Raw genomic sequence first — 27,909 nt, forward strand, 5'->3', positions numbered from 1 at the left:
TTTTTTATATTTCAATATTAATATTTCACGTATTAAAGCAACTTATAATTGGTATTTTGTACTCAATGTTAGACTAAAATTGTGTTGTGTTGTAAATGTGTGTATCAAATGTGATACAGCAGATATAAAAATGTTTTCTGCTAATCCTTCAGTGGTCATTGCATTGGATTTTATAATGCACTCTCTATTAAGCCTACCACAATGTCAAATACACTGTCTTGACTATTTAAATGAATTCAAAACGTATATGTTAACTTACAATATATTTACGGAGGGAATTATATTTGATATTTTATTATTAGTTTTTCTTTCTATTAAAGACAGAATAGAAAGCATCTAAAATGGCTCCCGTTTGAATCCAAACCAATTCCAATGTTCCAAATGCAATGAAAAATATATTCTTTTGTTTCAGAAATTGAAAATGTACAAATATTGTTGTCCAAAAAATCTACAAACTCCTAAAGTATAACATCACATAACAATTAAGATTCAAAACATAGACATTTCTGGTTATTATTTGATAATAACATAACAGTCTATTTGTGTTTGGCAGTCTGGCTGTAGAGAGTCTATGAGAAGTGAATCAGTTGTGCCCCATGTGGAGACTACTGTTCTGCTGGGATATGAGGTTATGCAATATTATCTGTGTCAAGACAATGGTATTTGGTATGTGTGTGTTCTTATGCCTGTAATCGTTTTCAGCATTCGCTTTCATGTGTCCAGTTAAACCGCAATTGCCGTTGATGTAAATGTAAACCAGGTTACGATAATTTGGGACAGTTTTACTGTTATTCTGTTAGTTTCTCAAAAGTAGGAAGTGAACTTCACCGCTGCTTTGATACCTCCCCGTGTTGTGGGATATCCTGAAATTCACCGCATATACTCGACAAACGCGGAAGTACGTAAATAGGAGATTTGGGGTTAGATTTATAAATAAACCCCTAAAGCCGAGTAAGGTGGTAGCTTAAAAATAAAGCGGAAAAGAAGAAGAATCTCAAAGAGGTTGTTTACATTGTTGGCTGCAGTGAAAATTTCTATTGCCTAAAGTCGGATGTTTCTGGGAGTACCTGAACGCAGCCTGAGTTCCCCGCTGGTCAGTCATCTTTTCTACTGTAAACACACGGTGTCCGGAGACCGAGCTCAACTGTGGGTGGATCCGACCAGATTCTCTAAAACACGATGGTAGGACCGGAAGGGACTTTTGGATAAACTGATACGCACTTTATGTAAAGTCTGTGCTGTGTTTTTGTGTTTTTGCCAAAGTGTTGAGCTTCGCTTCACTTCGGCCACGTACAGGAACAGTTTTACCTGAGCGACAAAAGGCAGAAGGAAACTGAGCGGAGGACGCTCTCATTGCATCGAACCAAGTCCCCCGAGCTGTTTTATGATATCGCCTTTGATTTTTGATCTCTTTGTCCGTTAGAATGTATGTCAGTGTGATGGGTGTGATTTGATAGCCGTGTTTTTATGGATTGAATTTAGCGTTTTGTCTAGTTTTTTTTTGTTTTGTTTTGTTTTTCTTGAACTGATAAAGTTGTGGCAATTAGCTTCACCGTGTGTCTCCCAGCAGTGAGCGATTGAGCGACATCCGCCTGTAACCTGAGTGAAAGAACGGAAAGCAGGGTGTGGGTCCTCACCACCTTCCTGAAAGTCTCACAGCCAGGTGGGTAAAACTGTCGAACCGACAGAGGGCAACTCTGCAGCTTACCAGGCAGGCGAGGAGGAAATTGCTCAATATGAATGTCTTTTGTTCACTCTGACTACATCCTGGTGGCTACTTTTGTGAAGAAAATATTTCCGTGCGTATTTGCGAATCGGTGTGATTTAGGAAGAACACTGGATGTGGTATTTATGAAAAAAAAAAAAAAGGCTGGCATGATTTTGTCTAATTAGATATTTACAGACGTGGACAAAATTGTACAGAATAAACAAATTAATTTTTTTAAAGTATTTTTTCTGGAATATCTTAAAACTGACTCAAGTAATAAGATAGAAACAATTTAAATAAAATAAAAATAAGACTTTGCTTTTGATTTTTGATTCAACAAAATATTTCAGATATTTGTACAACAAGCCAAATGAAGGATTACAGGCCGTAATGTGATGCTAATTACAACAAACTGTTTGAAATATCACTATAATTTAACTATTTACAGACTTAAATTACATTCAACAATGTGGCAAATCAAGCAATAAATCCATTTGGATGTTGGATTAATAATAAAGCTTAATATTTGCTTATTTATTTTTTTTTATTGCGTTTGTCAGTTTCAAGGTATTACAGAGAAAGTTGTGGCTTTCTTAATTTCTTTGTGTGGTAGAATCTGCCGTGTCCATTTATTTGACCTATACCACTGCCTGAATAATTATTTCTGTCAGCTAGTTACTCCTGTACTGTACGTTAAATATTTTCCTAACCTATTGTGCACATAGCAGGTTTTCTCCCATATCCACAATGACAACCATCCAGGACAGTGACATGCACACCTTCGGGGCAGAGCTGCCTGCCATGTTCGATGGTATGAAGCTGGCAGCAGTGGCCACAGTCCTGTACATCATAGTCCGCTGTCTGAACCTGAAGAGTCCGACCGGTCCACCAGAGCTCATCTACCAGGACACACCACTCAGCCTGTACCTGCTCAAATCCTGCCCGATGTTGACCAAAGAGTGAGTGTTTGTTATTAACTAGTCCCAGTTAGATAAGCCTGTGATTCTACTGCGTAGGAAATTTGCAAAGGTGTGTTGGCACATTTTCTTCGGACTCCGCATCCAATTACTGACTCAAACCAGATTACTAAAAACAATTGATCAGACTTTGCTCGACTGCCTGTGGCTCTACAAAGAACTTTGTACACATTTGTTAGCATTCTGTTTGCACAGCGGGAGTGTCTGTAGGATTCTTTTATAAGCTTACTTAGCAATGTGTTCAAAAGGCTTAGTGGTACAGTTAATGCTAATGTGCGTGAATTTATTTATTTTTTCATGTCAAACAAACCACTACTGCTTGTGTTTGTACAGGCACTAACTGTACATTGATTTGCACACACATGCAAATTCAGTAAACCTTGTTGAATTCAGATCCATGTGTCTTTAAAACATATTCAAGCCTTAAAATGTCAGCTACACATGAGAAATCTTTAAACCGAACTTGGCCGGCTGGGCTGCTCAATTAAATGACTGATGTGTAGATTTTGTCTGCCACCTCCTACAGTTGGACAGGTGTATAGTGTATGTGTGTGTCTGAGCTGATTATCTTTGCTAAGATTGCGGTGAAACATCTTCAGAGTTGAGTTTATTATTGTGTTGTATGATGTGGAGCTGCTTCTTCACTTCAGATACATTCCTCCATTGCTTTGGGGCAAGAGTGGACATATCCAGACGGTCCTTTATGGCAAGATGGGACGCGTCAACACTCCATCGCCCTGCGGGGTACGCAAGTTCCTCCCAATGCAGGATGGAGCCACAGCCACCTTTGACCTCTTTGAAGCACTGGAAGAACACAGCACAGGAGGTGAGAGGCAAATACTGAGCTGGTGGTTTTGGATTTAATGTTTGTTCAGCATTTAGTCACACAACTCCTGCTCCTCTGTCATAGTTTTAAACCTCTTCTGTGTAATGAAGACATCACTTATTTGTACTTAGTTTTATTGCTCGATTGTGAGCACATCAGCCTCATGAAACCAGCTGTTTGTACTACAGTATGCATGAGTAGGAGGACCACTAATGAACTCCCTCGAGGGAAAATGTCATGCATTCAAGCAGCCAATTAAATCAAGACACACACAGCATTCACTTGTGTGCCCACGCGTGACTCTACTTTGTATGTTTGTGCGTGTGTTCCCACTTGTGTTTGTTTGTGTATGCCAGATGACATTACAATGGTAATCTGCCCGGGGATCGGTAACCATAGCGAGAAGAGCTACATACGGACCTTTGTGGATTACTCCCAGCGGCGAGGTTACCGCTGTGCTGTCCTCAACCACCTGGGAGCCCTGCCCACTGTGGAGCTCACCTCACCGCGCATGTTCACCTACGGTAAGAAGGGAACGCCGCATGATGATTTGCGATTCAGAAATGGGAAGCTGTTTGCTTTACTATAAACCTTGTCAGGGAAGTTCAGTGCTTTATACGGGAACTATCGACTTATTAAGTAATATCACACGGACAACAGCAGCTTTGATAAAATGTCAACCTAAAGTTCAACCATTTAGCAAATCACATCTTACTCTAGAGAAGAATAATTAGAGAACTATTGTTAGAGGAAGTGAAATAAAGTAGTTACAGCATAGTGTGGAAACATACAAAGAATAAGCTAGCTAAGAAGCTAATTTTCATAGGAACTCTAAAAAAATCTTGTAGCTATTAAAGTACAATATGTAAAATCATGTGTTTGTAATCGCTACACAGTTGTAAAAGTGTCCCTCCTTCGTTTAGGTTGTACCTGGGAATTTGGAGCGATGGTGGCCTACATCAAGCAAGCTTTTCCCCACACACAGCTGATAGTGGTGGGATTTAGCCTGGGGGGAAACATCGTCTGTAAGTTCCTGGGTGAGAACCGATCAAACCAGGACCGGGTGCTGTGCTGTGTCAGCATCTGTCAGGGGTACAGCGCCCTCAGGTAAACCAACCAACAGAAGAGGGACACAGGTGTGGCATCTCAGTTTTAGCTCCAGCTCCAAAAAATAATCTATGAGAAAATCCTTTGATTGAATCAATTTGCATTCATGTCACAACAAGTTGGTCATGTCGAAGCTCTTGCATTATATATCTCTGTTCTTACAAGTAATTCGATTTGTGTGTAGGGCCCAGGAAACATTCCTTCAGTGGGACCAGTGCCGGAGGTTCTACAACTTTATGATGGCAAACAACATGAAGAAGCTCATCCTGTCACACAGGTGGAAAAACACAGCAACAGCTTCTGCAGTTAAAGATTAACAGTTACAGATTCAAGTGGATTTTATTCTATCAAGTTTACAACAGGGGCATCCATAAATGCAAAACTGCAGCATTTATTGATTCTGGCGTGTTTGTCCAGGAAGCAACAAATAAAATGTATTGAGTTGTTATGCTCCATTAATTGTTGAAGCGAGTCTCAACGAGAAAGCACACACACAAATAAACAACAATAACTGGCAATATTTCTGTCTATAGATAAGACATTTTTACTGTCGGCCACATGCAGAAAACTTAGGGTAAAAGTTTGAATTCCCTTAGCCATGATCAGGTGTGTGTTCAGCCTTACCATCCAAACTAAGATTTCACTTCCTGTCTTGGTTTGTCTAAATGTATATAATGTGCTCATCAACAGGAGCAGTTTGTTGAGCATGAGCTCCAGCAACATTGGCGATGCAGAGCTGAGCAAACTGTGCACAGCCACGTCCCTGATGCAGATAGATGACAGCGTCATGAGGTGAACTTAGCTATTACAAAGTTTGGATTTTGAATTGTTTGCAAATGGCTGTGTCAGATGCCTCAACTTGTCTTTGTCCCATATTTTGTTCCGCAGGAAATTCCACGGTTACGGCACGTTGAAGGAGTACTATGAGAAGGAGAGCTGTGTGCACTACATGCACAAAGTAAGTGAAAACTGTTAACTGTTTACCACAGAAACCTTAATGTACCTCGTACATAAAGTTTCCATGTTTGATTTTTTTACAACAATAACTCATGGTCAATTTCTTTGGGTTTTACCAATAAATTACACAAATGTATTTATTGTTAAGGGGAAAACAAATTTAAACAAAGTTATCATGTTAATTACAGATATAAAATAGAAAAAATAAGTGATAAATAAGTGAAAAATAAGTGATTCCACAAGTATTGAATAAATCACCTACAGTTAAACATCATTGGTGGAGTTGGTGTTCTAAGTTCCACAGTTAGTTAAATGGAGATTACCTGAGTCCAGTGACACATTTAAAGGATTGTAGTATAAATACACCTGTGTTTTGAAAGACCCGTGGCTGGTGATTCATTATCCTGGCTAACAACACCATGAATATAAAAGAACACTACAGGCAACTCTCCCAAAAAGTGAATTAATACAAGAATATTTCTTATTATTTGGGGGAGTAAGCAGATTTAAGCATGTGCCTTTTGAAAGCTGCCTTTTTTGTAAGGTAAATTAAAAGGAAAATTAAATATTTTAATGTTGTAAAAGAATAAAAGGTGAAAACTTCCAAGTAGTGGAATACTTCTTTTAGGCACTGCACTTCTGAACTACTACAGCTACTGATCCTGTCTCCACTATTATTACTATTACAATATTACTGCTGTGAGGCTACTTCTGCTTTTACTTACCACTACTTCTACTTCTTTTATTCACTTTTGTTTCACCTTTATTCACTTTTATTTAGCCTTAGAGCTTTGACATGACACCTTAACTCTTAACCAAGTGGTTACTGCCAAAGAAGCACTGTAGTTTGACGGCTTAGTACACACTGTTTGCTCTGTTTCTGAGAGTTACACGAGAAGCTCGATGCATTCATGGAAATGGAACGGGGTGATGATTAACTAAGCTTAGCATATGATCTTGAAAAAAGTCAGCCCAAAGCTTAAAAAACACAGATCCGCACATCTAAGGCTTAACAGTTGCATATCATCTTCACAATTACCACATAGTACAGGTAAAGAGGGAATTATTTTTGGCTAAGAGCAGTTTGTTTATTGACCCAGTGTTTCCACACTTCCTCTGTAATGTGCACATACAAATGTTTGTGCTTCGGAGCTGTTGCTAGGGACCCGGAGAGCCAGCTTATCTGCTAATTGCCTGCGAAGCGATTGAAGCTAGAAGCCAGTTGGTATTTGCTACATTTCGACATAAAGACAGGTAGAGAGAGAGACAGACACTTCATTAATCTCATTAAGGGATTTTCTTTTACTGTGATATTGTGTATTTACAAACCTCAGTCGAGTGTCTGAAAGCCACAGACAGTGCTCTCAGATTCATCACTGATTGTGGGTTTAAAATAATCTTTGGTTTGTTCATCCCTTGCTGTACAGAGATCACCTCATTGGCTCATGTTTGTATATAAGGCCATACTAAAGATATTGCCCTCATATTTGGTGGTTCTTATAAGTCCTGTTTGTGCATCCGGTTATAATCTGAGATCGTGAAACTCTGAATTTGGTAAAACAGCTTTTCAGATTTTTGCTCCTGCTATCTGGAATGAACTTCAAAAGGACTTAAAAATAAAGGACAAACTATGGGTGAATTTAAAGAGTTTGGATACAAGGGAATTTGAATTATTATTACTGGTATTGTTTTTAACCGGAGATTACTTACTTACTTACTTACGTAGATTGGAGTGTATATACAGGTGTGTTATGTGATGTTTTGTAGCTATATTCTAAATGCTGCTGTTTTGAAAATGAGATTTGAAATCTCAGTGACATTCCTACATGGTTAGAGTATTTATCTATCTATAGCTCTTGTAGTTAATGCACCGACCTTAACTAGTGAACTCTCAGAAAGAAGGTAGTTGCCAACATGTCAAAACATTGGAATTTTTAAAAAATATAAATACTGCTTTTATTTCTGCTTCTGACCCACTTTTATTATTAATGCTACTTCTGTTTATACCACTATAGGACATGCTTCTACAATTTCTACACTGACTAATCCACCACTAAAACATCTTCTACTAATATTCTTATCACTTCTGCTGCTGTTGATCCTAACAGAAGCAGTAGCTGTGAGTTATTTCAGAGTAATTTTTAAACTGTTGTTTTCTGTCCAGATCGCTGTGCCTCTCCTGTTGTTAAACTCCTTAGACGACCCGCTGATTCATCAGTCACTACTGGCTATTCCACGTGTACTTGCAGGTTCGTGGCTTCTGCCAAGATTTATTCATCACTGGCTGTTGGTATTTAATTAGAAGTATACTTAGTGTTGGCTGATGGTCACTGTAGCTATGAAATATAGCATTGGTCAAGAGGTGAAGTGATTAACTAAGTACATGATAGTATCTAATATATCTTTAAGTTTTAAATAGGGTTATTAGTAGGGTTGTGATAAACTACACATTTTCAGGACTTGTAATGACAGTGGAAAGTAAAATCAAGCATTGACATGTTTGAAAATTTCTGGATTGCATTGATGCATAAAAATCCTTCATCATGATAAAGTAAATCTGTTTGAAACATCTTCCATAGTGGGCCGACAAGAAAAAACTGCAAACATACGTCATAAAACATTCATATGAAAGTATTCTCCACATCTGAGTAGCAGCAGGTGTTAACAAAACTGAGAGGTTATGTTATGTTTGTTGTGCATATTCTGAGTAATTCCAGGAAACCGATGATGACTGCAATACATCATTGTCCTCACAGTGATTCAAAGACTAACTGCTGTCCTCTAGAGGTGTGGAGCTCTGAGTCTTCAGTGAAGACAAAGTCTTGTTAGTGCTGTCTGCACAACTCTGCCCAGCCCAGTCAGTCTTGTTGAATTTTTCAGGGCCATGTGATCTGCCCAGGCTGTTGGATTATATATAGAGAGCATCATGTGTGCAGTTGTGGCCACAGCCTGCTGTCTTGCATCAGCAGGTCACATGCACTGGCCCCTGTGTGTGCAAGTCAGTGTGTGTAGTGACTGTGGCCTTGACAGGTGAAATACTGACCCTGTCCTCTGCTTCAAAGAAACTAAGACTTTAGTTGTTTCTTTGAATTTTCACTTTGTCACTCATCATTATTTAATCTTAATCATTGATAAATTGGCCAAACCTTCAGAGTAAGCCAAGCATGGCAGAACATCGCAGAGGCTGTAGGAGCATTGCAGAGCAGTGTGAAGTTTGATTTGGAGCTTAAAAAAACAATGCTGAGGGCCAAACCAGTTAATCACCTGACCCCTGTCTGTATGTGTTTCAACTACAGAGAAGATGCCCAATGTTACATTTGCCCTGACCCACCATGGAGGACACCTGGGCTTCTTCGAGGGAGCCGTGCTGTTCCCTCAGCCTCTCACCTGGATGGACAAGGTCATAGTCGAGTACACTGATGCTATCTGCCACTGGGAGAAGAACCAGCCAGCTTGTCAGAAGAGCCGTCAGCAGGACACGAACTGCTGCCAGCAGAGCACAGAGTAATCACGTACTGTATATGTCTGAAGACTAATCAGTAGATCACAAAGACAGACAGGTCTTTGTATCTGCTGTACTTCACTGCTAACGGCCGTACACTTACGTTATTCTGAGAAAATGTGTACACCAAATTAGAAATTAAAACTTAAAGAGATACTAATACTGTGTAACATGACCCAATGCTGAATTGTTCCTTCCCCTTTTCTTCCCAGTTAAATGCAACAATAGTTCACCCTCTGCTGGTTTTTGGCAGCTAAATACTTACATTGGAATACTCAGGTGTTCATAAGCGGCATGCGCACAAATTACTGCTTTAGTCTAAATCATTGAGGGGAAAAAAGGTGGGAAAAACCATTGTTTTGTTGCAACCAGTCTGAAGCCTTAAAGCTTTAAAGGATAGTTTTGGGATTTTTTTTATGTTGAACTTAATATGAGATTCATGTGTCCAAGAGTATGCGAAAATAAATAATAACAGCAATCTCAGTGGCTTTGGGTCAAAACAGCTGCAGAGTCAGTGTGGAGATTACAAAGCATTACAGATCTACTGCTTAAAATGTTATTTTATTTAAAAAAAAATCCTGAATCTTTCCTTTCAAAGTAATATGCTTAAAAATAGATCTGATGCCGCACATCAGTTCTATTTTTCGTATAGTAAAAATTTGACAATCTGTCAAGTGCCTGTCAAGTTACCTCGAACTTTAATGTCCTTAAACTGCAATTTGAATTTTGGACCAAAGAACTTAACCTTTCTAACAGATTATTCAGTGTTTATATACTGAGGGATCAGTTTGACACCGCTCCCCAGTTTTTCACTTTATATTTTTTTGTGTGTGGTAGATCAGCCTGCATTGACCTTCAAAAATAGAAGGATAGGGGCATCACGTTTTATAAACCGGTTTAAAGGTTATATCATTAATAATGAAATAGTTATAGAATTATTATACCAGCTGATATTTTTGATTTAATACTTTTCTTAGTGTCCATACAAACGGGCTTTAACATTTTATGCCAAATATTGTATTTCTGGGTCAGTTTGTCTATGAACCGCTCTATGGTAACTCAAAAAGAACAGGTAACACCAGCGATTACTGTGATGACTGCTGCCACGGGAGGATTGTATTTAGGTGGTTTAATTTCCTAAATGCTGCAGTTTATAGATGGATTATTGCCACAGAAAATATCCTCTGACAAGTCTACAATCTAGAGCAGGGGATACTTTTAACACATACTTGACTAAAGGGCTGTTCAGGACAGAGCTGGGTCACATTGTTTCAACAAATATCACATATCTCAACAGAAAGGATAAAAGGAAACGTATACAATAAGAGATACAGTTGGGACTCACCCAGCAAATGGGCCAAAGCACTTTTTACTCTCCAGTTGAAAGAATTCTCCCCTGCATTTGTTCATCAGAAAAGAATAGAACTAAAATGCTACAATGAAGACAGACTTAAATCAAGAACTAATTTATGTGTTTCAGAAAGTTTCTTTTGGCTCAGTTTTAAGCTGCTTGCTGCTGCGCATCAAATGGTTGGAGTTTAACATGCAAATCAGTAAAGACAGTGATTGTTTTTTTTGTTATATAACCACTGCAACTTTTTCTTTCTTTTATAAAGCTGAATACACACTGTGCAGCACCACTACTGCATCTCTATGTGCAATATGTCTTCTATGTTTAAAACATGGACCGTTTTGCCAGCACTTTACTGTGTTTATAGTGTACAATATGTCACTATAGTATATATCCGCGCATAGGTGCAACGTTTTTAATATAATCATAACGTGTTATGTGTCGTCAGCCTAGATTGACTCCTTGACTTATACGTTCAATATTAAAAATATTTTTACAAACATTTATGTCTGTTTTTCCCTTTGGACTTTCAGGTGAATTTGACGACTACAACTGATATTTATAAACAGTTTATTGTACATTTATTGACATTCTTATTAGCCTATCAGGCAGCACAATGGCTTAAAGTTAATAATGATATTGAAGAACAAACCATAAAACACAAGAGACAAGCACTTGTTGTAATATCAGGAGAGATGAGGAACATTAAGTGGAAACTGGGAATCTGCGAGCTGTGCGGGGGAAAAATGGTCCAAACAAAGCACAATTTAACAGAAAAGTAAGTTGGTGATTTTGATTGGGTTATGAATAAACAATTCACATTCTTTTCCTTCACAAATCTATATTTTATAAGGCAAAGCCATAAATATGTCCTCCCAGTCACCCACCAAATTTCATTCGTTTTTAGCTTGAATTTACAATAACTTGAAATCTGCATAAGATATGTAGGCAATTTTGCACTGTGAACAATTTTTGCACAATCTTTATTTTTGGTTCGAAGTTACAGTAATGCAGTTGTGACTATGGAGTGTTATGAAAACTTTACTAACATGCTGTTTGTCACCAAAGCCTTTCAGAGATAAAGTCTTAAGCCAACAAGAAAGCATCAAATGAACTTGTCCTATACTGTGCAAAAACAAAACAAAACAAAAATCTGACATTAAAGTAAACCTACCTAAATGGAGATAAATGGCAGACTTTGATTTTTTATTTTTTTGGTAATTAAAGGAAATTGCTAAAATTTAAAACACAAGGTCATTAAATCAAAGAAATAGTTGAATGCAGAATACTGTGGTATGAAATAATTGAGGTGGTTTCGGTGACTTGAAATGAATCTGCCTCATTTCTGTTTGAGCTTTGTCAGGACCTCTGGAAAGCAGCATTACTTTCATTCATAAGTTTTCCTACAACCGCACAGCTACATTGCATTTTTAGTCTCCACAGTGGCTGTAATGGCTCTTTGCCTGGTTGGCAAATGAAGGGGCTATGTTTAGTCAAACAGCTTTGCTGCTGTGGCCTTGCCATCGTATTTCGCACCTTTTCCATCAAACTCGTTGGGAAGGATTTCAGGGTCAAACTCCTTGTAGTAGTTTTCCAGCTCGTCTCCATGGACAAAAACCTAGAGGGAGGACAGCAGCTGTTACAGACACTTGAGACTGTGGGTATTTTAAGGACCTGACAAGCAGATATATAAGTGACGATTTCATTTAAATTTAAAAACGCTGGGGTGGGACGCGTTCGGCATGAAGACATTTTTTAAATTGCATCTTGGGCTATCATGCTATTAAGTCAACAGCACTGGCTGAGTGGTGCTGTGTTAAAAAGGAAAAAGTTGAATAAGGTTTTTAGCAACCTCTACTATTAACCAGATAATAAAGATAATAAACCATATTTTATGAATTTACCATTGTATCAAATGTCACAACACGCTATATAATAATAATAAAATCCCCTATTATACTAGTGCTCTCTCGTGACATTAAGTATCATGCATTTCATATGTGCTGCAGTAAAATCAAAATATGCAAGTATGGAAATATACATAGTATCTCATTCTTATTAGTGATTATGTTGTTCTAACTCACTCTCTCTAGCAGCTTGCTCTTCATCAGTGGTTTGACTACGTTGTAGGTGGTGGTGAAGTACCATGGCTGATGGATGCAGTGCACAGCTTTAAAACGGGCAGGGAACGAATCCTGGTGGGAAAAGAAAGGGGCTTTTGTGAGATGCTGTAACTTACAATAAGACCGTAGGTCAGGAGGAGTCCTGTGGAAAGCAAAAAGTGTGAAATAATATAACTTACAGTGCATTCAGAAAGTTTTCACATATTAACTTTTTCCACGTTATGTTACAGTTCTCTTCCAAAATGGATCAAATGTATTATTTTCCTCAAAATTCTACAAACAATACCCCATAATGACAATGTGAAAGAAGTTTCTTTGAAATCTTTGCACATGTATTAAAAATAAAAAAAATCACGTTTGCCTTTGCCTAATACTTTGTTGAAGCACCCATAGCACCAATTACAGCCTCAAGTCTTTTTGAGTATGATGCTACAAGCTTGGCACCTATTTTTGGGCAGTTTCTGCCACTTTCCTTTCCTTTCTCTCAAGCTCCACCAGGTTGGATGGGGAGCGTCGGTGCACATCCATTTTCAGATGTCTCCAGAGATGTTCAATCAGGTTCAGGTCTGGACTCTGGCCGGGCCACTCAAGGACATTTCCAGAGTTGTCCCGTAGTCACTTAGGGTCGTTGTCCTGTCCAAAGATGAACCGTCACCCTAGGCTGAGGTCCAGAGAGCTCTGGAACAGGTTTTTGTTGGAACGCTCTGGAACGGGACGTCTCTGAACATTGCTCCATTCATTTTTCCCTCGATCCTAACTAGTCTCCCAGTTCCTGCCACTGAAAAACATCCCCACAGCACGATGCTGCCACCACCATCCTATACTGTAGAGAGGGTATTGGCCAAAGTGTGAGCGGTTCCTGGTTTCTTTCAGACGTGACCATCAGGTTCTTGGTCACCTCCCTGACTAAAGCCCCTCTCTCTTTGATGGCTCAGCGTGGTCGGCTGGCCCGCTCTAGAAAGAATCCTGGTGGTTCCAAACTTCTTCCATTTAGAGATGATGGAGGCCACTGTGCTCATTGGGACCTTCAATGCTGCAGAAGTGTTTCTGTACCCTTCCCCAGATCTGTGCCTCGATACAGTCTTGTCTCAGAGGTCTACAGACAATTGCTTGGCTGGTGCCCTACTCTGTTAACTGTGGGACCTTATAGAGACAGGTGCATGCTTTTCCAAATCCTGTCCAATCAACTGAATTTCCCACAGGTGGACTCCAATCAGGTTGTAGAAACATCTCCAGAATGATCAGTGGAAACAGGATGCACCACATCTCAAATTTTAGTGTCATGGCAAAGGCCACAAATACTTACATAGGATTTATTTCATGTTTTGTTTCTAATAAATACGCAAAGATTTTAAACAAACGTCTTTCACGTTGTCATTTTTGGGTATTGTTTGTAGAATTGTGAGGGAAATACATGAATTTGATCCATTTTGAAATAAGGCTGACGAGGCTGTAACATAACAAAATGTGGAAGAAGTTAAGCGCTGTGAATACTTTGCGGGTGCAGTCTAAATATTACTCTATTATTACTCTACCACAGTACTTGAATAATAATAATCTGAATAATTTTCACCAAGGGGAAAATATTGGACTACTAAACAGCTCTCAGGTGTTCAAGGTTAAATTCCTGGCTCAATAGCTAAACAATCTAAACATTTCTAACCTGCAAACTGCAACAGGACATGGAGAATAACGTGCATAATCTAAATTATTATTCGATTAAGAACTAATACATGAATAAGAAAACACTAAACTCAATTATATAACCATGCAGAGTTTCTGCAGAAGATGTGGATTGTATTAACAGCCGAGTCCAGAGTGAGAGTTTGTTTTCCCACCTGCAACATGTCCACCATTTTCTTAAGCTCGGTGGGTTTAATCCCTGATGCCTGCTGCATGGTGAAGCCTTTGAAGTTCTCAATGATACAGAACCCGTTGATCTGAGTCTCCTCGTTCTCCAGCAGTTTCTCCAGGATCACACAGTAAGCACGCAAGATCTGAACACACAGACAGACATGTGCCATGTTATCGATGTTATTTTCTCCCTTAATGTTTGAATAAATAGGTAATGCCATCAAAATGTATCAGACAGGGGCCATAAATAAACAAATCTACTATCTGAAGAATAGAAAGTAAAGCAGGTTTATTTAAAATATATGTTGTATATTGTTATGCATTGTGGGACTACATGGTCACCCAGTAGTTCTCACCTCATCGAAGGTGATCTCCTCATAGTCCCAGTTCTCAATGTTGAAGAGCAGAACCACGCGGCCGTATTTGTCTCGGCTGTGCAGGATGCCGGGGTAGCCGGCCTCGATGGTGCTGCGTACGGCCTCGGGGGTCAGATTCTCGAACAACTCAGGGTAATCCTTCCTGAATCGCATGTAACCTGGATACAGTAGATTGTGGGAATATATTGTGGTCCCGTCATCCAAGTAGTTGTTTTCATTTTAATATAAGATCATCTTTTTGATATTCATTCACGATTTAAGCTGATTTTAGTGTGTCTTAATAAATGTCTACAAAAATTTCTTAGTTTCCTATAGTGTGTCCTATAGTGATGTTAATAACGTTTCAAAGGTCATTGTCACTGAAAAAGATCATTTGTGTGCATCTTTTTGTTGACATTGGCTTTACCCTCTAAGGCCTGTGTCACTTGGGGTCTATTCACTTTAAAAATGACCTGTTGTCGAAGATATGCCACAATACCTATCTCCTTTATTTGCATGTCAGTCATTTGGAAAGCTCAGACAACACAGACCGACAGAATTCATGGAACAAGTCGTTATCATCCTTACAGGCCAGTTTATGTATTTTACTGGATTATAGTGAATATAGAAATTTTGATTTTGTAAAAATTAGTCAAGCAAGTCCAGTTGCCACTGACTAGTATCTAGATGTCAGTGATGCAAATTACTGAGAAAATCCACAGAAATCACCATAAATAGTTTTTCGGTCATTTAATTTCTCACGGCTTCCTGCTTCTTGACATACCCTTCATGAGATCGAAGGCTCTGTTCACTTCGTACTTCCTGGCACGGACAAAGCGGAGCAGCAAACTGTCTGACTTCTCCCCAAAGGTGTCCTGCACCGCTTTGGCCAATTCATCACCAGAATCTGCCTTCTCCTTAATCAAATCTCGCAGCTCCTTCACTGCAGTCACCTGCTTCTCATCGGTCTCACTCAGCTCATCCTTAGCCTGAAGGGGGAACAAGACCAGACAGTTGAGTGAAAGGTTATTGTTAAAGTGGGCTGTATGTGATACTGAATACGACCTCTACTCCAAATTTGGATGAAATCAACCTTATTTTGGCAATGACATAAGTTTAAGTTGGTATTTCAAATAACAGCCTTTTTACATTTAAAAAACATTAAAACATGCCCATGCTAATTTGCATTTTTCTGAGCAGACATAGCGAGTCTGAAATCACACCCTACTCACTATATAGTGTGTTCGCCGTTTCATAGTAGTATCCGAATGTTACAAAATATAGTGCAAATGTACACTAATTCCTGCTAGCAATCCCACAATGCACTGCTTCTCATTTAGGAGATGATTAAATTATTGTCGTGCAGCTCAAACAACTGTTAGTGATGATGCAATGTAAGTGTCAAAAATCTAAATTGACTGCTCACTTTCGAGTGGACTCCTTAGTGAACAGTAAGTAAGAAGTAAATGAGTTTTTTTGTGCTTATATTGTTGTTTTACATAATTTCATTTGATGAAACATTTTACAAAAACATTCTCTATGTGGTTTGGAACAGTAGCAAGGCTGATATGCAGTTTTGCAGCTTCACCAGCAAATCTGATTGATTTGCTCGTCTATGTGAAAACACGACTGGGTACCTTCTGCTTGGTGTGGTCTGGCAGGCTGGCACAGGGTCCAAACACTGGTCCGTGGTCCTTGACGGTGAGACGCTCCAGCTTGGCTCTGAGAGCCTGCTCCTCCTCCGACACCATACGGTAACTTCCGCTCTGAAGACAGAAGACAAAGTAAAAATGCTGCAGAAAATATCCCCTTTATTCAGCAATTCAGGGTTTGATTTTGTGTTTTTGGACACTTTATTTTGCATCCACATTTTCTCATATGTCATGGCAAAGCATTGCAGCAAGGGATTTGTATTTTAATTTTTAAAAGCAGTACTTTATCAACTACATTTTAGTTTTAATATGTACTATATATATAAATTGTACGCTTATAATACAGATCTTGAAATAATATGACGTGATGAGGCCATATAAATCATGTTATACATTGCAGGTAATATCACAACATGTTTAATTGTAAATATATTTTACCTGATTTGTGCACTAGTCATTCACAGCTCTGTTTGTGACTCACTGTCATGTGTAAACATTTTGCCATTGTTTACTAAATTAGCATGAAGCTTGAAATCCATAATTGTGGCTTCATGAAAAAACTCAAGTGTACAAAAACATAGCCTAAGAGAAATATGTCCTAACAAGACAGAATAATGGTTGTTGGAACCCTGATCATAGTTTTTTGAACGCATAAAAGTAATTTAAAGTGAAGCACCGGTGGCCAAAGCTCTAAAGATTGGCTACACTGGACGTGTCATCATGGCACAAAAAAAACAACAGGTTTTATTTATCATGGCTGCATGATATTTAGTTGCACTATGTCAAGGCTCTTGATTTAGTTCATCCTGACTGACAATCTAGTAACAAAAAATCACTGATATTGTTAGTTACAGCAATGTCTAATGACTAGCACACATTAAAATACACATACAACTATTGTTTATTTTTATTTACATTATTTATTGTGTGAACACAAAGACACACTTTGTACTCTCTCACTGACTGTGTGTAAATATGGAAATTTAAGATTTCAAGTTATTACTTTTGCACTTCTCCTTTTAGTAATGGCCTCCAATAAATAAACAAATTGTTCTGATCATCTTTACCTGATGACAATGTTATTTATACACCTGTCATGAAAAATCCATAATTCTTTACAGTCAAATTTTAACCTGGTACAAGGTGGTTTCATAAAAATTTGTAGTGAGTAGGTCTTGTCATATCCAATCAGTGGCTTTGTCATATCTAACCAGTGGATTTGCACTGGTTCAATTTCCCCCCTTTGAGAAAGTTGCTTCATTCGGATATCTGGGATTTGAACTTAAATAAATACATAAGTAGTCTTACATGCTACTTAGATTAAAAACTAAAGGCCTCACTGTGATTTGTTTGTGCTGTGTAAGGTTGAGATCATGTCTCATTCACATAAGACAAAATGCCTGTCCACGACTGTTGTAGAGCCACAATCAATAGGCCTCAGTGTTTGGATAATCTGCCTCACATGAGTCCAGTAAAGCCTCCAAATACATAGTAAGGACCACTGGTAGACCTGAAGCAGGGATCTGAGATTAGCAGCTGTTGACGACATCCACAATAATGGGCTTTGGTCTTGAGAAATGTTGAGCTGCAGCTAAATTTGTGTTACAGGAAGATAAATCAGAAAAGAAAATCATTAAATCTCATAAAAAAAAGTGAAGGAACTTACAACCACAGCCATGGCTAATGATCTTTAAACTGACTTCGCACCGTCTGAAAGGAAACAAAAGAGCATTTGTGAATTTCAGTAAAAAAACAAAACAAAACAACTGATACTCTGTACTTAACATTAATCCCCTTCATCCCACCCTCTCTGCTATCGCAAGGCATCTTTATTGTGCTGTATTTAGCACTTGCTCATTCCTGCATAATTTATTAGGAGATATAAGATCAGTGGTTTTGGGGTTTTATAATGAACAATGAACAGTAAACTATGTATATGACAACTTGAAACTTACAGTAATGTTTCCTTAAATCTCACTCAAAGTAGATCAAACATTTTTTTCCGCATCTTGTAGCTTTTGTAGTTTCTTTTCTTCTAATACTAATTTATTGGTTGGTAGGAAATGTGAATAATAGTGACAATCAAATCAATAAGTTCAAGACTGTCAAGTCAGCAAAATATCCAATTACTATGCAATTTGAAACATGTCTCATAGTGGTTAAAGAAATTGTGATGGGTATTTTCATGAATCTAATGAGACCAAACTATACATAAAAAAAAAAAAAAGGCTGTAACAGGATGCATGCCACCGATTAAACACTAGTCCAGAGTTTTAGTACCAGCAGCATATGCAGTTTTAGGATTGGTGGTCAGACCTGGAATGCAGCTCTGAAACCGGCCAGTTGTAGTTTGAGTGAGATTTTAAGTCTCAACTCAAACTCAGAGCAAATGCTTCAAGATACACGAAGAAAGTATTAGTCAGGAAAGTCTGCTAAACATTCATGCATGTTTGTTTCCATACTACAGCATATGTATGTTTGTAAAAAAAAAAAAAAAAAAAAAAAAAAGAGTAGGACGAGTACAATTCTGAGGCAAAAGACAGATAAAAAGTAGTAGCTCAGCAGTAGAGGCTGAGACTTACCTGAGGCAGATGTGAGGTTGCAAGTGAGGAGTCAAAGGGGTCTCTGTGGAGCACGGTGGATGGGGCCTGTGATTTGTATGGTCGGGATTAGTGGCGTCACACCAGATTACACCCAACAGATTTCTTTTTATCCTCTTTTTCAATCAGCATAAAAGTGGCCGAGGGTGTAATGCAGTTTTTGGCCAATGGTGGAGGTGCTCCCACGAACAATTTCGAAATGATGTAATGTTGACTGTACACTTTAGGTAAGAGGTGGTGTGAGGAAGTGGAGGGATTGGATTGCATTCCTGGGAGACTTGGGTTGAACAAAAAGTGACAATTCTGACAGCTGAGTTGATTTCTCAACGTGATCACTCTATAGAAAATAATAACACATGTTCAGAGATACGGAAGGTTCCTGAAGGTAACATGTATAATCTTAAATAGCAGCTAAGTTGACATTACCCTCTGAGAAATCATAAATAATAGTTTTAAGTCTTTTACTCTGTAAGCTGGTGACTGAAATTGGTGATCTGTAGTTTCTATCCAACTAAAAATGGCTTCTGATCGATGCAGTTCAATCCCGGATGTCTCTTACAAAGAACATCAATTTTACATGAAAACTTCTCAAATGCTTTTGAAACACCATGCTTAAAGAAAACAAATAATGAAAGCCAACATAATAGCATTTAGCAAATATATAGCATAATATAATATTTTGCATGAACTTTGTCAGCTCTCAGTATTTAAAAAAAAAGCGTCATTTGGTCAGAAGTGGCACATATTTGCTCATTATTGCAAACTTAATTGAGATTCAAGCAGGAGATTTTACTTCTACATGAGAAAGACAATTCACAGTTTAGCAGGCGAAAACTCTATAGGAACAGCTTTACGCTAACTAAGTCTCACGTTGCAGCTCAGAAACATGTACACAGATAAGCCACTATAATATTACCACTTTCAGGTGGTAATATTATAGAATAAAGGTGAATAAAGGTCAGCACGGGGAAAAACTGTCAGAACACATTAGTATGAAAGAAACTATTGAGAAACCAAACAAGAACAGCTTTTTTTATTGCAGTATAATTATCATAATTATTAACAGCCAGCATGCAAATGGGAAATCCCACTATCCATCAATAGTGTAATTTCCGAAATTGTATAAACTTTTCACAGCACCATCTAATCCTTTTCAAATATCACATATGACCTCTGCCTTAAGGGACATTGAATTAATCTTACTTGGCTCTTCAGTTGGGTTTCTGCACACCTAACAGTATTTGGACTCAATGCACCTGCAGCAGGTTGTCTTAAAGCGTGGTTGATGTTTGGAAGCTGTCCACTCTCCTCCCTCCAACCCTTTGCAGTGCTAACGTCAATAAAACACGTTTTCCTCCTGATGCAAGTGATGAAGAAGCAGGCTGCCCACTAGTAATCTGCTAAATCATGCCTGATCTGCTCAATAAAGCGATTTAGGGAACAAAATTAGATGGATTGGACAAACAATGCTGCTCGGTGTTTTCTCCCTATGCCCTGAGCCATTAGGCAAGTTCAAGCCAAGGTAAAAGAAAGAAAAAAAAAAAAGAAAAAAAGGAAAATAGTGACACAAAGTCTAAACACTTTTCGTGCAGTGGATTTTGTAACACATTTGTACACAAGGCCAGTGTTTATTTCAGACTCTAACTAGAGGATTTGGACGACCCCCAAAGTAATTCCCAACACCAACAGAGCTGTGGTTTCAACTATTAATGCAACTGCTGCTACTGACAATGGAGCTGTTAAAGCTGCGCTGGCAGTGGATCAAGTAGGACAACAATGGCTCAGGTTTTCCCTGTGCAATTAGGAGGTAGGTAAATAATGCTGATTTAAAGAATGAACAATACCTTCTCATTATACTGGAGTCCAGCGCAACTACAAACAACCAGCTGCTGTGCTAAAAATCAAGCCCTGTCACGAAAGACACTATACATCTCTATGGAGCCAACTGGGATAGTAGTCAGGTGATGATTATCTAAAATTCCTTCACAAGTCTGTCCACACTGCCTATTATAACATTGTTACTATAAATATATAGCTGCTTAAAATACTAAATTTGTATTGTACTGCTACACAAGGACAAACACATAAACTTATCTTCTTTCAAATGCCCCAAAATCTTTTTGAATATGTCACATTTAGTTGACCCCTGAAGCGACAAGCCGAAAGCCGTTGATCTTTGACATTTAGTTTATGCTTATTCAGAATTATTGAAAAGGATAAGATGGGTACATCACATAATCATCGTAATTATACAACCAACAAGTGGACGAATTGTGAGGGGATGGGCTGCTGAGCACCGATAGTAGCCCCCGTCCTTTCTTTTTGACCATTTTACATCTGTTTTTTTATGTTTTGTGTCTATTGGTCATTTGGCAGCTCTTGGATCATGTCAGGTGGCTCAAAACCTTCAACTGAACTCTCTAAACAAAATAAATCAACCATCGCTTCAAAGCATCCAGCCCATTGGTCCTGAAACGCTTGGGCCCAATAGGCCTGTTTACTGATCCATTCATGCACCAAATACAGTTGCTCAAAAAAGCAAGCTGAAGGTAAAGCAGAGTTCAAGATGTAGTATTAGTCTTACACATAAAACTGGGGGAATCTTAAGATATAGATCATAAACAGAGTAGTTAAAAGTGATGCAGCAGAGGAAACTATCCACCCTGCAAATCTCTAATTGAAAAACATAATATTTGGGCCTGAAAATCTCAGAAATATGATGTCCAACCATATCGTTACTCTAGATGGCTTAACTCTGTCCCCCAGTACTAAGGCAAGGAACCTTGGAGTTATTGTTGACCAGGTTTTGTCCTTTACCTCACATATAATACGGATGTCTAAAACAGTCTTCTTCCACCCACAGATCCTGTCTCAAAGTGATGCCGAAAAACTAGTCCATGCATTTTTTTACATCTAGGATTAATCCAAAATGCTGCAGCAAGAGTGCTGACTGGAATCAGCAAGAGAGATCAGACTTCACCTTAACTAGCTTCTCTCCATTGGCTTCCCATTAAATCTAGAACAGAATTTAAAAACCCTGGTTCTTACATACATATAAAGCTCTAAATGCTCAAGCCCCATATCTAAAATTGAATTTCAATTCAATTCAATTCAACTTTATTTATATAGCGCCAATTCACAACAAAGCAATCTCAGGGCACTTTACAGAATAAAGTCAAGATTATAAAGATGTATAAAGAGAACCCAACAATTCCCCCTGGCGCAAGCCATAGGCAACAGTGGAGAGGAAAATCTCCCTTTAACAGAAGAAACCTCCAGCAGAACCAGGCTCAGGGTGGGCGGCCATCTGCCTCGACCGGTTGGGGTGAGTGGAAAGGGGAGAGAGAAAAGAACAGAGCAACAAAAAGCAACAACAAAACATCATGCAGATTGGTAGGACCAGTAGCTGCACGCTGGAAGACACACAGCTTCAAAGCCGGGGGACACCTGCAGAAAGGGACAGAGAGAGGGGGACAGAGGAGGACAAAGACAACTACGGGAGAGAACACACAGAGTTAATGACATACAGTGGTGACAATTGCGGGGTGAGAGGAGAGGAGAGAGGGTCAAGAGGAGGAAAGGAGCTCAGTACATCGGGGGGTGGGTCCCCCAGCAGTCTAAGCCTATGGCAGCATAAAAGACCTCATAGTTCCATATCATCCCACCCCCCGATGCACTGAGCTCCTTTCCTCTTGTCCCTGTCTCCCCACAGGTATTTGTCACCACTGTATGACATTAACCGTACTTTTTTCCTCCCGTAGTTCACTTTCTCTCTCAGTCCCTTTCTGCAGGGCCCCCCGGCTTTGGAGCTGTGCGTTTTCCAGCGCGCAGCTACTGGTCCTAGCAGCCTGTAGCATTTCTTTTCTCTCTCTCCACTTTCCATTCGCACCCAGCTTAAGGGGAATTTGTTGGGTTTTCTCTATACATCTTTATAGTCTTGACTTTATTCTGTAAAGTACCTTAAGATGACTTTGTGAACTGGCGCAATATAAATAAAGTTTAATTAAATAGACTTGACTCAACTGCTTTCGCCAGCTTTATATTTGCTCAGAAACCGAGTTGGCATTGTGTAAAATATTTCCCCCTTTAATATTTTTTATTCAGTATTTTCTGCTTGTTCAAATCAAACAAAGCTGTCAAGATTTTAGTTTGTCGTGATTTTATTAGGGCTTTAAAGAGCAGCTTACCAAGAGAGGTAATAACACGGTCCCATTCCAACAAAACAATATTGATACATCATTAACACTTAAGGCCACATCTGTTACATTGAGGTAAATCCAACAGTTCAAACATATTGCCCCAAGTATCTGTTTCACGAAAACACATTTTAAAAGCAACAGGTTGTGCCACTTTGGGGTTGGATCATGGCAAGTGTTGTGCATTTTTATGTTGTCAAGTGAGCGAAGATCTTTGTAAATCAAAGAGAACTGAAAAATACAGTTGTTCATTAGTAATAATTCCTAAAAATCCAACAAAGCTCTGCGCTTTCAATTAGTTCCATTTAACGTTATGAGCAGATGCTGTTGAACTTTAAACTCTATTTTAATATTAATTAACCACAACTTTAAAAAGCACCATTTCTCAATACAAACCTAATCAAGTCTGTAACACCAAACTGTTTCACAGACAACTCTGTTGCAAAGTTGTCATCTAGCTCAGCAAACAATTTGCTGTTAGAAGCTCCAGCCATGTTTAACATGTGTAAAAGAAATAAGTTAAAAGGTTTCATTTCAAACTAAAGTGATACAGTACATCTTCTCTCCTCTCAGTGTATTTAATTTTAGCCTCCCGCAAACTTAATGTGTCAGAATGCTTTTCCTCTTGAATATTTATATGCATGACCAAAACCATCCTCACATAATTAGAGCTTGAGGCATTTCCCACCAAATAAATGTCACTGGCTGTCAGCTGTGACGTCATCTGGCCAGTACTCATCCTGCATGTAGTGGTTTGAGGAGGCGAAACTGGGCTCATGTGGAGCATCGTCGTCCCTCAGCTTGTTCTGAAGCTCCTGCTCCCACTCACCCTCCACCAGCTTGTAGAGGTCAAGGGCAGCCTGGGCATCCTCCACCGAACAGTGACCTCTCTTCCCGACCTGGAATGAGACACGACTTTGGATCAACTTAAACAAGTAAAATGAACGGTTTAGTAATCTATACATACATTTCTTTTTAAAACAAATTTGTGTTGGACAAATTCTAAATAACATCAAACATTATGTTTAAACTATATTCTTAGTTAAGGAACTAATTTTCGACAAAGTATGTAATATACAATGGTTTTAAAATATTCTACAGATGTATATCAGCACTTGAACAGTTTCAATTAAAAAAAAAAAACCCTCAGTTATCAATAATGACTTAATATGTCAGTTAAAACTGTGATTTAATGTAATTAGACAGGAATTTACAAAACCCATCACAAGTAGAAACAAACTTCCATATTTACAATACACTGAAGTCACCTATGACACATGACCAAGTATGTCTCACCTGTATCTTCCTGTTCAGCAGCTTATTGGCCAAGATTTTGAGTGAGGCGAAGCGTTCTCTGGGAAAACCGGCCAACCGGCTGAGGAGACGTGTCGTACATGTGTCCCTGACCATGTGACATGGATGAGTCATGTCCAGCACTTCAAAGTCATTGTAGATGGAGTGACCCACCACCACTTTGCCCTTAAGTATTGTGAGGATCTACAGGAGAGAAGCAATAGCAGTGCAGAAAAAAAAAAACAAACACAATATTTACCTTTAATTAAAATGTACTAAATTCAAAACTATTTAAAAGTGTTAGTTGGGGCGGAAAGCATACTGGGTTCAGTCAGTGACGGCAGTCCTGACTGAAACTGAACCAAACCCAGCAGGACGGACTTTGAGCCAAATCAGAACATTACATCTGTTTGATTGTCTTTGTTTATTTGCAAATATACCTAAAATAACAGAATCTGACAACGCTGCATGGAAACTGTCTTGTGTAGGACATATTCTTTAGGCCTATTGTTATTTTATACCCACTGTCAACACCGATTTAGTTTTTGTACAATGGTAAAACTGAAAATTTGTGACGAGAAAGCCAATCAGCTGATCTAGATGCTGAAGTGAAGCTGAGCTCACCTCCTCCCTGGCATCAGCGAAGGGCATGGCGTTGTGCAGGTGATGCCGTCGGATGCCACTCCATCGGGTCCTGTAGTCTGTGACCGGCTGACATGGTCGGACGTACTTATCATACAGAATGTTACCATGATAGTCGAGGATGCTGCAGCGGGCCAGCTCGCTGCAGCTCCCCCCAGGCCCCGTCCCCACCATCTCACAGTCCAATGCCACCACAGTGGTTGGGCACGAGCTGAGACACGGCGAACTTCGCCCACTAGCTGGAGGACTGGCTTCAGAGGAGAAACCACTATCCACCTCCCAACTGTCCTTAAGGGCTGTGACTAAACTGTGGTGGTCAGGGGCTTTGTAGGTAAGTACAGAGAGCTCAGGTTTAGATGCATCGGTGCTCAGCATGCTTTGTCTTTCCTGGGTTGTGTCTGTCAATTTTGTTTTTTTGACAACTTTATTTGTATTCACTGGTTCATTGTGGACATCTGTTTTTTTCCTCTTCGTGTTAGCGAAGATCATCTTCTGCTGGCACTTCTTGCTAGCTCTTGAATGCTCCATGGCACGAATCATCAGTGCTTTTTGGCACAAATAGCGATAGTTAAGAAGTCCCCACATAGAAGCTTTATTCCTTTTTGACGCCTCTGCCATCATCAACCAAATACACTGGTCTCGCAGTCATTTCTGAGGAATAAAACAAGCAGGTTATCATTAGATAATGGATTTCAGCAAGTGTTCACAACTAGTAAGTATCTTTTAGAAAGGTAAACCTTTTCTCTAAAAAGAGCAAGAACTGTCCCTCTTGCACAACCTTACACTTATGCATAAACAAGACAAACATACAAATTGCTATAAGGACTCTTGGCACATGACGTGAACTGATATTAGATGCTTTTTTACAACCTACACTGAGATGTTTGTGCAGAAATATTTTTATTAAACATGTGTGTTTATGTGTGTGACACATACAGACTGTACCTTTTTTTTTTTTTTTTTTAAATCAACGGACTCCAGTGGTAGATAAATCCTACGTACATGGGGCTTTAACGTTTACGCCTGACCGAAGGCACGTCAAGATGTAAACGACATCTTTAAACAGGACATGATATTATGATCAGAGCCTGACACAGCTGCCGTTATAAAGTACAAAGACGCGCTTACTTGCTGCATCGTACATTAGCAGAGTTCAGCTCCGGTCTCCAATAGTTAAATACAGACGGGATGTGGGTTTTGTGTTGAGTTTATCAGAGCTAACCGAACGACGCCCACGTCGAGCGAAACTTATCGAAGAAAAACATCCCGTAGGTGATTTACAAGCGTTGATTGACAAATCAATGTTAATCAATGAGCACAAACGACACATTCAAAGAACAAGCGGATTAAATAACGCGTACTTTACCTTCGGCAGTAGCACGTGTACAGCGATCTGAACATGCCCCGACAAGTCTCCTCTACTCGCACCTGATTGGCTCTTTTCTTCGTCGTTGTTTGTTTCCCAGGAAGACGAGTCCTTCCGCAATCGCCACCTAGTGACACAGCGCGATGTTGTCACAAACAACTGTACAAATTAAGGGTAAATACTACGGGGCCAGCTCGAAACGTACAGGAACAATTTGATTAGCCGGAGTCTCCAAATACCAACAAATCCAGACAATCCTCTTTTTACTAATTATGTTTCACACACACACATCACATTTTTGTGATAAATATATTACTATGGACAATACTTTTTATACTGCTCAAAATCAGTTATATCACAAGTAAATTAATAATAATCAATTTATCTAAGTTGTGAACGCTTTGTTATTACATTTTATTGAAGGAAATATTCCAAAAGTGCTGGTTCAAGCAAAAAAACGTGATTCTGATCAAATATCACCAGGTTTGGAAAGTTGAACAAAGATATTTAAAGATATTTCTTATTTTCTTACTCATCTGACATTATGTTATACAAAAACTGACAAGTTACGTCATGTAATTGATAGTTGTAGATGCCCTGGCAAACTACAATATTGAAGTTATTATTTCCATATCAAACAAAATTACATGTTGCATAAATATTACCTAATTTACATGAAAAAATAAGTCATACTTCTATAAAGGATAATGTCGAGCTGCTTTTTTTGAGTCATATTTTTGAAAATTATTTTGGGGTTCTGGGCTAACGGTCAGACATTTATATCTGAAGGTGTCACTGGGGGCCTTGGGTACATAAAATGGGCAATTTTCTATAATTAGATTGTTAGAAATTAGAATTAACTACAGAAAAAATACAATTTAAAAAAAAAATCCAGTATTAAGCAATGAAAATAAAAGATGCAATCTTAAGATGTAAGAATATAAGTACTCGTTTGATTTGCTTAAAGTAGCAGTACTGCATTATAGACACTGTTTCTCAGACAATTTCCCAAATCCAAAAACTTATAGTACAATAGTATTTGGTTATAAAATAAAGTAGATTTCACATGAATGTATATAAATTAATCAGTTATTAAAGCAGGTGGTAAAAATTGAACATTTTAATTATATACTGTTGATAAACATGTTATGAGTTACTTTAGACATTAGTTACCAATACAGTATCAGTATTATACCGTTTTGTATTGTTAATATAAATTTGATAACTGTCATCAAATGCTTGGAAGTACAGTATTTGCTAATACGTAAAAACTCACATATAAATCCCACTTACTTTCCACCACAAATGAAAAGATTAAAAATAAGAGCTAAATGATTAGCTGTGGCTGGGAAAGTTAGCAACAGTTTAATCTTCAACAGTAGTGAAAACATTAATAATC

General features: G+C 38.6%; 3 protein-coding genes across 11 annotated transcripts; 1 reads left to right on the top strand and 2 right to left on the bottom strand.

Moving 5' to 3' along the window:
• The first annotated feature begins 764 nt into the window (after positions 1–764).
• Positions 765–10,930, top strand: LOC137108403 (monoacylglycerol lipase ABHD2-like). 8 transcript variants are annotated; one of them, XM_067492916.1, is made up of 11 exons: positions 765–1,182; positions 1,568–1,663; positions 2,434–2,667; positions 3,336–3,511; positions 3,868–4,035; positions 4,435–4,618; positions 4,803–4,895; positions 5,309–5,410; positions 5,507–5,576; positions 7,740–7,824; positions 8,872–10,930. In XM_067492916.1, exons 3-11 carry the CDS (start codon positions 2,456–2,458, stop codon positions 9,081–9,083), a joined length of 1,302 nt encoding a protein of 433 aa, XP_067349017.1. In that variant the 5' UTR covers positions 765–1,182; positions 1,568–1,663; positions 2,434–2,455; the 3' UTR covers positions 9,084–10,930. The 8 variants fall into 8 exon arrangements, with proteins under 8 accessions (XP_067349017.1, XP_067349021.1, XP_067349019.1 ...); XM_067492920.1 differs by having other exon boundaries at positions 1,571–1,663; XM_067492918.1 differs by having other exon boundaries at positions 767–1,182; positions 1,571–1,663; positions 2,437–2,667.
• On the bottom strand, positions 10,834–18,902 carry rlbp1b (retinaldehyde binding protein 1b). Its single transcript, XM_067492926.1, has 7 exons — positions 18,080–18,902; positions 16,399–16,527; positions 15,546–15,750; positions 14,762–14,940; positions 14,390–14,548; positions 12,513–12,623; positions 10,834–12,046 (listed from the first exon to the last, which is right to left on the bottom strand). The coding sequence occupies exons 1-7, from the start codon at positions 18,089–18,091 to the stop codon at positions 11,918–11,920; spliced, it is 924 nt and encodes a 307-aa protein (XP_067349027.1). The 5' UTR covers positions 18,092–18,902; the 3' UTR covers positions 10,834–11,917.
• On the bottom strand, positions 18,899–26,638 carry isg20 (interferon stimulated exonuclease gene). Of its 2 annotated transcripts, none has more exons than XM_067492924.1 (4): positions 26,511–26,638; positions 25,127–25,795; positions 24,506–24,706; positions 18,899–24,108 (listed from the first exon to the last, which is right to left on the bottom strand). In XM_067492924.1, the coding sequence occupies exons 2-4, from the start codon at positions 25,763–25,765 to the stop codon at positions 23,908–23,910; spliced, it is 1,041 nt and encodes a 346-aa protein (XP_067349025.1). In that variant the 5' UTR covers positions 25,766–25,795; positions 26,511–26,638; the 3' UTR covers positions 18,899–23,907. The 2 variants fall into 2 exon arrangements, with proteins under 2 accessions (XP_067349025.1, XP_067349026.1); XM_067492925.1 differs by lacking the exon at positions 26,511–26,638 and adding an exon at positions 26,273–26,496.
• Between the last annotated feature and the right edge of the window lie 1,271 nt (positions 26,639–27,909).

Source organism: Channa argus, chromosome 23 (genome assembly GCF_033026475.1).
Source record: "Channa argus isolate prfri chromosome 23, Channa argus male v1.0, whole genome shotgun sequence".
NCBI lineage: Eukaryota > Metazoa > Chordata > Actinopteri > Anabantiformes > Channidae > Channa > Channa argus.

What these genes read in the sequence shown, in the direction of transcription:
- isg20 (XM_067492924.1), bottom strand. Translation starts at nt 25,765, where the DNA reads ATGATGGCAGAGGCGTCAAAAAGGAATAAAGCTTCTATGTGGGGACTT. An exon ending in TCGCTGATGCCAGGGAGGAG is followed by an intron (nt 24,707 to 25,126) that starts GTGAGCTCAGCT and finishes TCTCTCCTGTAG; the next exon opens with ATCCTCACAATACTTAAGGG. An exon ending in TGCTGAACAGGAAGATACAG is followed by an intron (nt 24,109 to 24,505) that starts GTGAGACATACT and finishes GTCTCATTCCAG; the next exon opens with GTCGGGAAGAGAGGTCACTG.
- LOC137108403 (XM_067492916.1), top strand. Translation starts at nt 2,456, where the DNA reads ATGACAACCATCCAGGACAGTGACATGCACACCTTCGGGGCAGAGCTG. An exon ending in GGAAGAACACAGCACAGGAG is followed by an intron (nt 3,512 to 3,867) that starts GTGAGAGGCAAA and finishes TGTGTATGCCAG; the next exon opens with ATGACATTACAATGGTAATC. An exon ending in CAGGGGTACAGCGCCCTCAG is followed by an intron (nt 4,619 to 4,802) that starts GTAAACCAACCA and finishes ATTTGTGTGTAG; the next exon opens with GGCCCAGGAAACATTCCTTC.
- rlbp1b (XM_067492926.1), bottom strand. An exon ending in AGCCTTCGATCTCATGAAGG is followed by an intron (nt 14,941 to 15,545) that starts GTATGTCAAGAA and finishes TACTGTATCCAG; the next exon opens with GTTACATGCGATTCAGGAAG. An exon ending in AAATGGTGGACATGTTGCAG is followed by an intron (nt 12,624 to 14,389) that starts GTGGGAAAACAA and finishes TTTTCCCACCAG; the next exon opens with GATTCGTTCCCTGCCCGTTT.